General features: G+C 41.6%; 1 protein-coding gene across 2 annotated transcripts in view; it reads left to right on the forward strand.

Annotated features, from left to right (window-relative positions):
* SCUBE3 (signal peptide, CUB domain and EGF like domain containing 3) overlaps window positions 1–14,586 on the forward strand; it is a 1,095,585-nt gene that overhangs the window by 792,194 nt on the left and 288,805 nt on the right. For both annotated transcript variants that reach the window (XM_086923234.1, XM_086923233.1), the window contains one exon: window positions 600–716. In XM_086923234.1, the coding sequence (XP_086779360.1) occupies window positions 600–716 (117 nt within the window). The remainder of the gene's footprint in view (window positions 1–599; window positions 717–14,586) is intronic.

Below are 14,586 nucleotides of genomic sequence, written 5' to 3' on the forward strand. Positions count from 1 at the left end.
GCCCTCCAGGCCTTGGGAACCCAATTGTTGGGCTTTAAACGAGAGTCCTGTCATTCGTAGTTAAGTATTTCTTAGCTGATGCTTCGCCTTTGTGGTTTGGTTGCCAGTCACTAGAGGAACAGTTTGTGGTATGCTGCAACACACAACTTTTTCGTGGATCCCTGATGCAAGTGAAGTGACTGACGGCTGCACCCCTTTGTTTGCTATCTGGCCTTTCATTTTCTAAACCTTGGGTGTTAGAAGCTGAAGGCAGCACTCCATGGCGTGCTACCTCGTTCCTTATTACTTTAGCTTCTGGGGTAGGAGGCTGCAAAAAACACCCTTTTTTGCTTTCTAACTCCTTGTTCAATCTATTCCCATTATGATATATTGGGGACACTCACTAGAATGCACTTATGTTAAGGAGCCTATGGTGAAGTCCATTTTGAAAAGGATAAGAGGGTAGTGTAACATTCCCTGGGTTTGCAGGTTTTTATGTGATTTCAAGGCTGTCTAATGCACACATCCTGGCAAAACATTTTAGACCACTAGATGTGTGAGTTAACTTAACGTTTTGATTTTTTTTGTTTCCCTTGCGACTCTGACCTCCCATCGTGTAGAGACCTGTGCTGTGAATAATGGAGGCTGCGACAGCAAGTGTCATGATGCTGCCACAGGAGTGCACTGCAGCTGCCCGATGGGGTTCATGCTGCAGCCTGACAGGAAAACCTGCAAAGGTAAGTGTTACATAAAACTTTCAGGCTTCAAATGGAGGCTCCTGAGAATGCCCCCTCTTCTTCCTCATCTGCAACTTAGTTCTCACCGTTCGTCATCTCTTGCACCTAAGCTGAGTGGGCGGCCTAGCATAAGGAAAGCTATGGAGAGTAGCTCCATCCTCACCATCTCCTATAGCTTATCAGTGTGGGCACCATAAAGTGTTCCTTTCTTCATCTGACCCACCAATCCCCTACCAGTGACTGGGGACCACTGATTAGAAAATCTTACCTATTTCGTTTTTCCGCTGCACCTTCTGCCCCAAAGCATGACCCTTTTATCACTGGTACCCCAGCTGCTTTAGGTCAGTAGTTGACTTCAATGACTGAACCCTGTCTCCTTTAGCACTAGCACCTCACACAAATAGGTTCCTGAGAGTAAACCCTCCCAATCCTCTTTATCGCTCTTGTTTTACTCAAGGGGCGACATAGACAGTGCTTATCATCATTTTTAACTGCAGTACTTTACCTAAGTGGAGGAGGGGTCTGTAGTTATCTTCAGGTAGAGACTTTCTTTCTTTAACTCTGGCACCTAACGCGAAGGAGACAGGGTAGAACATTGAGACAGGTGGGGCATACAGCGCAGGTGAAACTGAATCAAGTAAGTAAACTAATGCAAATTGCTAATAGGGGTCAGGTGGAGGAGTAAACTGGGTTCTCACCTAGTAATATCAGTTTAATTTTGCAGCACGATTTGTAGAACAGTGATGGTCAGCCAGGCGAGCCAAGACCTCCTCAGTGATTTTCAGCCAAAATTTCTTTTTATAGCACAGTTTCAAAGAGAAATTGGCTAAAATCACAATTCCAAATGTTTTCGAGCAAAGTTGAAATTTTGACCTCCATCCTTTTCATCCTAGCTCCCTTCATGTGCACTTCCGCATCCTTCCATTTTCCCTTTAATTTAGATTAACTTTCATGTCACAAAATATGACTGAGGCTCTCCTTAGAAGAGGAAAGAAATGGAAAAAAGAGTGCTATTTTTAACTTTCCCTGCCAATAAATGATTTTTTGGTACAACCCTGGACATTTTTAAATTCACCACTTTTTTTCACCCCCTACCCTCACAAAAAAACCAGCTCCGCAGTCGCCTGGCGTCGCAGCACACCGGGGAGGTATTCGATCTCTCCCGGTGGACCCGATGATGAAGCATGTCACCATTAGGGTGAGTGAGGGTTTCCTGAAAAAATACTGCATTTTTTCTTGAAATTGGCCTTGCCATATTACCACTTACAACTGGCCTCGATCTCACGTGCTATAATCATTTCTGAACGCTTGTCTGACGGACACTCTTCCTTTGTTTATTTACCCTCTGCTTGTACTCAGAGGTAATCAACAGACATCAAGGACCCCAGCTGGCCCTTGAGCATCCTTAGTTGGCCTTAAGAGATCTTTAGTCATAGTTTATTGTATCTGATTAATTCAAATCTTTACAAATTTCCCCAAAAATATATCTTTCCATTCACGATTAAAACCAGACAATTTTAATGGGATCCCGTTGGTTGTTATATAAAGTGCAGGTGCTTAACCATCGGCATATAATATAAATGCATTATAGAGACATTTACTGAATACATCATTTTCATTGCTAGAACCATGATAGGGCTTTAGACCTTACGATCAGTATTTTAAAAGCAACAAGCTGGATAATTAGAAGCCCTGATTAAAATATCAGGTTCCTGGAAAAAGGTGCGGTTATACAGTAAAGTGTAAAATTTATTTTAAAAGCCAACTTCTGAGGTCCTGCTAAGTAAGTTGTCTCTTAATTAATTTTACATTCAGTCCATTTATTACATAAATGAGTCAGCTAGGCCCATGCCTGCATTGGTCATTCTCCTTTGTTTTCCTCCAGATTAGCTTGCCGTAAAAGTTTCCTTACTTCTGCCAGGTATTTTACTCCCCGGCAGGCCAAGATTATAGAGGAACCTTCCAACCAGCGTATCACGGCTTGCCTGCATGTGGATCTTTAGTCAATCCGCTCTGAGAGACCATCAGTTGGCTGTCAAAGATCAAAGACATGTTTAATTAGCCATTGGGCACCGTTATCTGGTCATGACAGAAAAACATTAGGCCCTAAGGCACCAGGACCTGACATTCAGTGACTCTCAGCTCGCTCTGACAGACAGTAACCCCAACCTCAGAAACCCTCAGGTGGCGCTCAGCACCTCCTCAGAAACACTTAGGAGGCCCCTAGATACTTATAGGGCACATTCAGACATGGTCAACTGACCCTCAGACACTGTCAGGTGGCACTCAAACTACCTAGTCCGACTTCAGTGACTTCTAGTTAGTTCTTGCAGTCTTTCAGTTGTCGCTCAGGCATACTCAGTAGACACCCTCAACAGTGCCTCAGACATCCTCACATGGTTCTCAGAGACCATTAATTGGCCTCAGTGACACTCTCTCTCCACACATAAAATGGACGTCTCACATCTAGTAATGATTGTGAGTCCAGCCTAGGACTGCTACACCTGAAACTTTGCGTATTATGTTATGCCAAGCAAATTTGCAGCAGTAACATTCACAATCATAAACAGAAAATGCTTCCTGAAAAACTTTGTTCAAAGAAATATAAATGTTCTGTAACTTTTATGCACCTACATGGTAGAGTGGTGCCTACAGTTTTATTTTAACTTCAACGCAAGAGGAAAAGATACACACACATCTGTGACATGAAATATAAGAAATATATTAATCCAAATCTCCTAGAGTTTTCACGGTCTCATAGTTACTCTCACATAGCCTGAAAAGAATTAAAAGAAAAAATATAAGCCACCAATGGTTCACATTTTACAATGTCTACTCCTGCTTTTCCTTTTGCGCATACTCGTGTGCCTTGCGCTTTGTCCTTTACTAAAAGATTGTTTACTTAACATAAACTGCACACTCAGTCACAGCTGGGCACTCTCAATACATACACATATTAAATCAAATGAAATGGCCAGATGAATAGCAAAGCAATGACAAGACCCATAGGTCTCATCTATGTGAGAGCAATTGGCATTGTCAATGTATTTTAGCCATGTTGTAAAGCAGTGTGGCTGCTGTGCAGCATGACTAAAAGTTAAAAACTGCACTTTGAAGCTTGAACGGTAGCTAAAAAAGCAATATGACGTAGCCAGCGCTGGCCGCCTCATATTGCCTTGTTTTCTTGTGGCAGATGAACGTGAGGGGCACCACTGCCAAGGGAAGGGTGGTGGGGAGGAGGGAATAGGCAAGAAGGACAAAAGGAGGGTGGGGGATGGGTAAGAAGATGTAACAGGGATAACAGGAGGGTGGGGCATGGGAGGGAAGAAACAACACAGACAGCAGGGATGGTAGGGAAGAAACAGCAAGGACAAGGAATGGTAAGGAATGAGAGGGAATACGCAACAAGAAAGACAGGAGAAGATAATACAAAATGAAAATAGCACCTCAATCACAGTGCCAGCAGCAGAAGGACCCTAATCAAGATGAAGCAAACAGTCCTTGGTGCATGCTCCAACGAAAGAAGAGGATGTGAAGCCAACATGTGTAATGGGTGGGTACTAAGCCCCTTCTACTAAACAATATCTCTCGCAGAAGGGGAAATGATCCCTGCATGCCCAGACCACTTAAAAGGCAGCAAATAAGTGCAACAATGAAGCCAATGAATGGTAATCAATGGTTGGGCTTCCAAACCCTTTCTTGTAAACAATTTCTCTAGAAAGAAAGAGCGCATGTGCTGTCACAGATGATACCTAAAAAATCTGTTTGTCTAATGAACCATTTGTTAAACTAAAAAACGCACCATTAACAGACTGGGCTGTGCGCTGCTTTTGTTTAAGCAGTGATAGATACCTAGGCTATTCCAGCCTCTCTATATAACATATGGTGACCTATGCAGGCTTCAGCCTTCTTTCCATCAGGCTCATACATAGCACCATTCCCCAGACAAAGACTGCAGGCAGTTTGATTTGACTGACGTTGCAGTTCGTTATCCTTATCATGAGTGTGCCAGACAGTATCTTCAGCTAATGAGGGTAGGGAACAGGACCTGACAAGGGCTATTAGTTGATCAAAAGCTTTATCATGCACCACTCTTTGTCTTCGCCTTTCCCCAGCAATTTCATGCATACTATGCATTTCAAAAGAGGGTTGTAACTTTTCATACCTTTCATTCACATACACAACACCTTGATGTAAGGCACACTAACAAAGCTGGCAGGTGGACTTGTGTTCAGGTTATAATCTTTGTTACTGTCATAATGTCGTCTGCCCAAAGTTTTGGGGCTTCATACACGGCATCCTAGCAGACCTGTCTTCAGAGATAGATGATTACCCCCTTTATTACAGGTTTAATGGCTCTGCTGGGCTCTTATTTTAAGTATATGTGTTTAGAATCATCTAGTCAGAAAGTTACTGTGGATTTTAAGCACAGAAGTTGTCAGAGGTGGCCGCAATGAAAAACTAATATTCAAGTCTCATTCTGTTTTTTTTTATTTTACTTCAGTATTCAACTTCAGTTTATTTACTTTTTTACTTGCTGTTTTTACTTTGATTTTCTTTTCATTTTTTGGACCTTTATGGAATGAATTATTTTATAAGAATCTTGAACTATAATGAAAATTCCTCAGAATTCTGTGCGAGAAAATTTGTGAATACTGTGGCAGCAATTCTAACTTCAGAAACTGTGAAATGCATTAAAATGCAGAAAGATGCCTCAGAATACTGTGCTGATAGTATTAATAGTACCCAACTTCATAACGGAAACAGCCCAGAATATTTTAGGATAGTGGCCCATTATAGCGTTGCACGTTTATTCTGGAGACAAATATTCTGTGAACACATTTTGCTAGTAGATTTTACAGAAAGTTCTACTAATGCCTCAGAATACAGTATCCAGGATATTAGCCTTCCTGTGACAAATGCCCCAGAATAGTGCCCAAGAAGGAACGTTGCCTTGATCAAACCTTTAGAATAATGTCATAGGATACTGGCCTGGATTACAGTTACTAAACAATCTTTGTGCAGGAAGGAAACTCCTGTTCCAGGGTTGCTGGCTGTATGTCTTCTGCTCATCTGTCATGGCTGATATGATTGCCCGTATTTCGTGTTGCTTTTTAGTCCTTGTCTGTCACTGGCTATTTTCTTTGAGTCATTTATTGTTCTTTATCTCTGATCAATGATCTTCACTGGCTACACTGGTAGTTCCAAGACTAATATCTTCCAGTGGTGATTGCTTCTTGCTCAAGGTTCCCTTAGTCTCCTCTGACATTGACTCACTCAAGTTTATCACTTAATTGCATTTGTTGCTTCAGTGTCACATACTGACATGCTTCTCTTCCATCTCTCAATATGTGGCTTTGCTTACGTTTTAGGTCTCCTACTCAATTATCATGCTATTTGTTTCTGACTGTTTTTTCTATCTGAACTTATCTACTTGCTGATCAGCCACTGGTCATTTTTCCTTCCTTTAGATCTCATGTTTTTGATCTCTCACTTTATAAGGAAAAGTGGCATCTCTATCATGAGATTGTCACTGATGTTGTAAACACTGATTCTCCATTATAGGATCTTTCATTGAGTCACATGCTTGAATCATTCCCGTCATTGAAGTGGGAGTCACACGGTTCTATAATAAAGCAGTGTACATTACTACAATAGATAGAATGGCAATGAACCATAGGTTTCATAGCTTATCTATGTTCTTTTTAAAAAAAGGACCACACTACAAACTTTAGCCAATCAAGCGACAGCACCCTCCAGACCAATCCCAGGAGAGGCTGAATCCCTCATATTTTCTACTGAAAGGAGTCTCTTTGAGCTCTGCTAAATCTGCTAGCTTTTTCTCGGTTCCAGTGGACTACTTTATCCTATTACCTACATATTCTGACTGGAAAACATGTCCCAACTCTCCAAAAGAGGATTATTCAAATATCTGTGACACTTGTGGATAGAAAAAGTTCCATTCGGATGACCCACATAAGGAATGTATATATAGCCTCTATCCGGAGCATGAGGTGAGAGACTGCAAAATCTGTTGCACCTTTTAACAGAAAACCTTAAAAGAACAGGAAGGTAGACTTTTACTGTGGCTTTAAAAGCTAAAAACTAAGGAGTGCCTTTTGTCTGAGGAAGATCGTGATCAGTCTTCAAAGACTTCAACTTCCCTCAAGAGAGAAAGATCTAAAAAAAAGGTCTCCTCAGAGCCACCTTCAAAGGCAATGAAAAAGGCAAAGCATACAACTTCGGAGCGCACAAAAAGGCATGAGGACCTTCATTCTCCCTCAAAATAGGGACAATTATCACAGAAAAGGTAAATTCTGAACCTACCTTGTCCTCCCTGAAAGAAGCACATCCCAAACGTGCTTCACAGTCTTTACTGTCAATGAGGAAATCCTTGAAGAACGCGTCAAACTCCGCATTTGTATTCTTTTCGACAACAGTACAACTTCTTTGGCGAAGAGAGTGTCTACAGTAATGGTGACAACACCAACTTCGATGTTTACCACACCATCATCTCCTATGATCATCTCCTCTTCACTGCTTTCATTGACAATATCATAATGGCAACAATACTAAAGCGGCTGTCAACAAAGATTCCTCAGATGACTTCCCTATTCAAGTTAACGTTGACAAAAATCCCCTTGACGGCACAGTCCTCGCTGGCGCACTCCCATGTGACGTCGACCCTGCAATTGAGGATGATACCGTCGACAATGGTCTCGTTGACGATAATACCATCGACAATGGGTTCATCCACCCTGATATAGTTGACGATGGACTTGTCGACGTTGACCCTGTTGATGCCATCGACGATTATACCGTCAACAAGGGAGTCAGCAACGATGATATGGTCAATAAAGAAACCATCGACTACAGACCAGATACAACGTCAACAGCAGGGCCGGACTGGGAACCACAACCGGCCCTGGCAAAGTGCTCGGCCGGCCCCTTCCCCACTCGGGGGGTTGGAGGTGCCGCCGAGCTCTTTGCCTGGGTCGGTTTTCGGACGATTTCGCTACAGGGCCGATTTCGGCCCTGTAACAAAAACGGCCTCCAGGAGCCCAAAATCGGCCCCCACCCGTGTGGCGCACCGGGGGATTGCCCGGTGCCCGCTATGGCCAGTCCGGCCCTGGTCAACAGTGAAAACTAAGGCAAAGCTGGCATTTCCTCTATTGTCTTTATTAGTCCCTGTAGTGAATACCTCTTCTGCAGACACAATTCTTCCAGCCTACACCTCACCAAGTAAGGTATTGCCCTACGCACCTGCAAAGCTCTTAGATGAGGATGATGACTCTGGAGAACGAGGCTCCTGTGGGCTGGCTCGTAGCCCATCCCAACTACATGTCAAATACCAGGACTTCGATGATTATGACGAGCAGTATGAACATGAGGATCAATTATAATCTGCAAGAGAACACTCAGAGCAATACCAAGATGAGTATTCAATGCAAGGCCAACTAGAACCTTCCATTCATGTGCCTTTGTCTCGGGTGACCAATTTGCAAGTAATGCTCCAATACTACTACCGCAGGTTTCCTCCATCTGTGCCTGCGATTTCTATGCCAAAGACATCAAAGCCTGCGCCATTTTCACAAACCCCTACACTGCAGCCCTCATCATTACTTGATACGCCTGTCACTCCTCTACAAACGTTGGGGGTTACTTTGCCTGACTCCCCAGCTGACAATGCTCCTTCTTCTGACAAAGACAGGGAAGAGGATAAATTAAGAGACAATACCTCAGTTCCCAATGAGAGGGATGACTATCTCATCCCCACTCCATCCTCACCAGCAGCTGCACCAGCAGACTCTCTGCCAGAGGAGATTGGCGGCTTCCATAATTTAATGGAGAGAGCAGCCAAATGAGCTTCCATTTCTTATCAAACAAGCAGATTGTGTCCTCTACATTTTAAAGAAACTACCAAAAAATCTGTGAGGGGTACCCCTATTATTGATTTTATTTCCCAGAAGGTCTTAAAGCCATGAAGATCCTGGCTACGGTTTCAGCAATCATCCCAAGATTGGACAAATTGTACAAGGCACTCGATGACTCTCCAACGTGTCTTATTGGGCAACGAAAACCAGACTCTCTAGTAGCTCAGGTAGCACAACATTGCTCAAAGAACCCACCCACCCCAATTTCCACTCCTCCCCCGGGATGGTCATAGGCTTGACAATGTCAGGAAAAGATTCTCATCCATGACAACCACAACGGTTAGAGCAGCAAACTCCCTGGCTACCTTAGGCCGATTATGACCGCTAAATGTGGTCGGATAGGTCCACTTACATAAACATGCTACCAGAAGAAGCCAAACTGAAAACTCTGAAAATTCTACAAGAGGCAGAAAGAATATCAGCAGATGTAATAGACTCTGCCATTGACGTCTCTTCTACCGGATTTAGACAACTTGCCGGAGTGGCTGTTATCTACAGAAAAAGTTAGTTAAAATTCAGTTCCTTCTGCCCAGAGATCCAAAGTAAAATATTGGACATGTCCTCTGATGGCGAATCATCGTTTGGAAAACACGTGGCTGATTCATCTAAGTCCATCAAGGCTGATACATATACAGAAAAGTCCCTAGGGACACTACATTATAGGAAGCATCCCTTTAGAAGAGCCAGAGGGAGAGGAGCTTACTCCTTTAGAGTCGCCTACCAACCCTACAGACAACAATATCAGTCCAAGCAGACTCAATACTTTCTCCAGTATTCTCAACAGCAGCAATATAGACAGCCACCAGCAGCTGCATATAAGTATTCAACCAGAGGAAAGCCTTCTGCCGAGGTAGAGGCTTCAATAGGAAACAGTGACCAAAATCTAATGCTGACTACCCCCCCCACTTTTCACCAACTAGTATTGAAGGTCGAATTTCAAACCATCTTTATCAGTGGTCTGAGATAACAACCTACAAGTGGGTGCTCAATGTGATCTCCCGAGGGGTACGCCCTCAAGTTCGTCCAGAAACCCCCAAACACCCAACCAAAAGGACCACCTCCCTCCCACTTAAAACAACTCCTGAGATAGGTATCCATCATGCTGAAGAAGGGAGCAATAGAAATAGTGTCAAACTACAGAAAAGATTGGGCTTCTACTCTGGCTTCTTTCTTATCATGAAAACCTCAGGAGATTGGCGTCCTATCCTCGACCTGCGGAAGTTAAACACATTTCTAATGAAACAATCTTTCCGCATGAAGACGCTCCAGGATATGCTACACCTTCTCGACAAAGGAAATCATATGATGTCCCTGGACCTTCAAGACACATACTTCCACATGCTGATACGGATCACTGACATAATATCGAGGGACATAATATCGGCTGGCAAAAATATCGGCGAAAAAATATCGACAGACAGAATATCGACTTTGTATCTACAAACAGGTAAGTACAAAAATGTTGAGTAAAAAATATCGTTTACAAAAATATAGTTTATAAAAATATCGACTTTATTAAAAACAATCTTAAATTAAATTAATATTAAAAATGAATTACTAAAATATACTTAAAAATACTGAAATTACCTTATAATAATTAAATAATTAATTAAAGTGACAACATTTTTTTTTACAATCATATTTGTTAAAACATATATACATAGTAATGTAACGTAATTAAAAAATATCCAATATTATTACCGTAGGATAGCGGAAGTGTAAACATTACTATTCCCCCTCCAGAGAGTGCAACAGTAGGGAAAGCGTTGGATAGCGTAGGGGTACAAATTAATATTCCCACTCCAGAGACTGCAACAGTAGAGAAAGGGTTGGATAGCGTAGGGGTAAAAATTACTATTCCCACTCCAAAGAGTGCAACAGTAGAGAAAGGGTTGGATAGCGTAGGGGTACAAATTACTATTCCCACTCCAGAGAGTGCAACAGTAGGGAAAGCGTTGGATAGCGTAGGGGTACAAAATACTATTCCCACTCCAGAGAGTGCAACAGTAGAGAAAGGGTTGGATAGCGTAGGGGTAAAAATTACTATTCCCACTCCAGAGAGTGCAACAGTAGAAAAAGGGTTGGATAGCGTAGGGGTGAAAATTACTATTCCCACTCCGGAGAGTGCAACTGTAGGGAAAGCGTTGGATAGCGGAGGGGTAAAAATTACTATTCCCACTCCAAAGAGTGCACCAGTAGGGAAAGCGTTGGATAGCGAAGGGGTAAAAATTACTATTCCCACTCCAGTGAGTGCAACGGTAGGGAAAGTTGATACTTCATATATTATTTAAAAATATATATATATTAATATCTATAAAAAAAAAATTAAAAGTAATTACCAATTTAATATAATATAATAATTAATTAATTACAAATACTAATTTAAATTAATCATTACAATTAGTTATCTATTAATACAAATTAATTACAAATTAACAATTAATTATTAGTAATTAAAAAGTTACTTAACAAATAACATCTAATAAATACCCAAACAAATTAACATATGTAATTAGTTATAATTAAATTACTTCCCACTCTATTCCCCTATAAACCCACAACCCGCTACAGAAAATAAATTAGTAACATTAACATAATTATCAATTAATCAATTTAATAAAATTAATTCTCAATTAAAATGTAATTAATTAACAAATCACAATTAATTAACAATTAATTATAAACAAATATCAATAAATAAATTTACATATTTAATTAATTATAATTAAATTAATTCCAACCCTATTCCCCTATAAACCCACAACCCGCTACAGAATTAAATTACGCAAAATTTAAATAACAATAAATTAATTAATTAAATTACATTAGAACATAAATAAACACTTTTAACACATAAAATACACTATAAAAAATGTGATATTATTAAATATTCGATATTTTTATTAACCTATATTATGTGCTTCGATATTTTGACTATCTATATTTTAAAATTCGATATTACATTACTTACCTTCAAAACTATATTTTTGATGTCTATATTCTGTCCATTCGATATTCTGTCCAGCCTATATTTTGTTCTCGATATTATGTCCATTCGATTTTTTGTAGTTTATATTTTGTCTGGTTACCGCTGATACACCCAAAACACTGCAGATCCCTACGCTTCAAGGTAGCTGGCATGCACAACTAACTCTTGGTCCTTCCACTTGGACTCAAATCAGCACCACACATTTTCACTAAGATGCTGGCCTCATTAGCAGCCCATCTCTGACAAAAAGGAGCCCTAGTCTTTCCATTCTTGGACAATTGGCTCATAAAGGCTCCCACACACCAACGAGTAGCAACTGCCACATCCACATACCTCTCATTGTTTACCAGACTCGTTCTCACAGTCAACCATCAAAACTCTCACTTAAATCCCACAACAACGTTGCCATTATTGGGAGCATGTCTCAAGACAGGCAAATAAAGATTTGACAACTATCTCACAGATTGTACACAAGAAAGTCCTTTTCTGTCTGGATCTACAAATCCTTTCTAGGAATGGCTACTTTCTGCATCACTCTTATTCTGAATTGATGATTACAAATGCGTCCACTACAAGAAGAATAGGACAAATAATGGCTCCAGGAGCACTTGTCCTCCAACAAACTCATTCAAATAACTCCAGCAATTAGGAAAGCCATGACTTGGTGGACACTAACTTCAAACCTTCCCTCATGTCTTGCATATCTAGTACGAATCCTAGGATATGTCATAACAATGGATGCCTCCCTAGAAGGTTTGGGTGCGCACCTTCAAAACTTCCGGATAAGCAGCAAATGGAGTCCAGACAAAATAAAGATGCACATCAATCTGCTGGAGCTCAAGGCCTTCGCCTTAGCATTAAAGTAATTTCTCCCTAAGATAGTGCAGTCATTGGTGCTCATACGTATAGACAATACCACAAGCACGTTTTACCTCAACAAACAAGAGGGCACACTTTAACCAGCACTATCTCCTCAAGCACAACAGATCTGGAACATGGGTTCTTCAACATCAGATAATGCTCAAAGCAGGGCCGGCTTTAGAGTTCTGTGACCGGTGCTGACCTGAAAAGGGGGGAGGGCACTGTGTTTAGCAATTACTTACAAGTTAAAAGCACCTGCCACAGAGTTCATTATGCATCCAGCTTACAGGCAGCAATTAAAATGCCAAGATAACTCTTGTGATTAATTTTCCTGTTAGTGAGGGAGATCCGATTTTTGTCTATTGGCCCTTTTGCCTCACCATAAAGTAGCGCAAAGGGTTAATATGCCTGCTGCAAAGAATAGATCTCTATTTTAATTGCAATACCATAGTGGAATAGTAAAAAAATGAAGTCTATGTGAGAGAGGGGATATGGAGAGTTGAGGGGCACTGTTACCGGTGGATGTCAGGAAATCCGAGGAGGAGGTCATGGGGGAGGGGGCACCAAAGAAGATTGTCGCACCAGGCACTACCAGCATTGAAGGAGGCCCTGGCTCAAAGCAAAACATGTGCCGGGAGCTTCCAACATTCTCACAGACTTGGTATGCAGGACCAGTATCCCTTACCACAAGTGGGAGTTAGACCAAACATTCTGCACCACCTCATTCATCATTGGGGCAAGCCGAACTTTGATCTCTTTGGTATGAAGGAGAACAAGAAATGCCCATTCTTCGCAAATTGGCATCACCATGAGGGGGCATGAGGGAACCGTATTCGATGAGATGGGTGAGGAACCTATGCTTACATTTTTCCCCCAATCCCATTAGTTCCAAGGATGCTCAACAAACTCAAGAAACATCCTTGCCAACTTCTCCTCTTTGCTCCCAAGTGACCCAGACAGTTCTGGTTCACAGAGCTCCTGCTCCTGCAGGAACAGCCTAATGTTCAGCTCAAACCAATACCAACGCTGCTGACCATGACCCAGGGCCAGATCCGTTATTCCAAGTCGGCATCTCTACATTTATCTGCCTGGCTCCTGAGTTCAATGAGTTTGCCCTGTTCGACATTCCTTCAGCCTGCAGGCAAATCATTACCAAAGCGATGGTAATGAACAAAACTTATAAACTCAAATGGAAACGCTTCTTCCTTTGGTGTGCTGAAACTAAGGTAATTCTCTCACATCACCACCGGAGCAAATCCTCCCATATCTACTTCACCTGGCAAGATTCAGTTTTACTCATTCTACCATCTGAGTACGCCCGGCGACAATTTACAGGTTTCGATGATCCAGTAACGCACCATCTTTATGGTCTAGTCGAGGCGTGAAACAATTCCTTGAGGGCCTATTCAGGACATTTCTTCTAAAAAGGAGACCCTCACCGTCGTAGTACTTGAATGTGATGCTGGGGCAGCTCCTGAAACCACCATTTGAGCCCATTCACAAAGCGACATTGAAGTTCTTTACTTGAAAAACTGCACTTCTCATGGTTCTCACATCTGCCAAAAAAAGTAAGTGATATCCAGGCATTTACCAATAAAGAACCTTTCCTTCAATTCAAATCAGACAGTGTAAAATTTCTAACCAATCCTAAGTTTATCCCACAGGTCACTTCACAATTCCACTTGAATGAGTCAGTGATTCTACGGACATTCTTTCCCAATTCTCAGACTGTTGCAGAAAAATCTCTACATTCTCTAGACTTCAAATGATGTCTCAAATTGTATCTACCCAAGACTCATCAAATCCACAAAGCTGATCAGTTGTTTCTGGCATATGGTGGTATCAGAAAAGGTCTCCCAGTTTCCAAGCAGACCATTTCCAGATGGATTGCATCCACCATTCAATGTAGTCACACGCAAGCTGGAAAACCATTGCGTGACAAGGTCAAGGCCTACTCTACACGAGCTGTCTCCACCTCTAAAGCTCTGTTTGCTGGGGTGCCCATCCAGCATATCTGCTGAGCAGCAACATGGTCCAGAAGGCACACCTTTATGAGGCATTATTGCCTGCATGAGACTAATAAGAC

Source organism: Lissotriton vulgaris, chromosome 5 (genome assembly GCF_964263255.1).
Source record: "Lissotriton vulgaris chromosome 5, aLisVul1.2, whole genome shotgun sequence".
Taxonomy (NCBI): Eukaryota; Metazoa; Chordata; class Amphibia; order Caudata; family Salamandridae; genus Lissotriton; species Lissotriton vulgaris.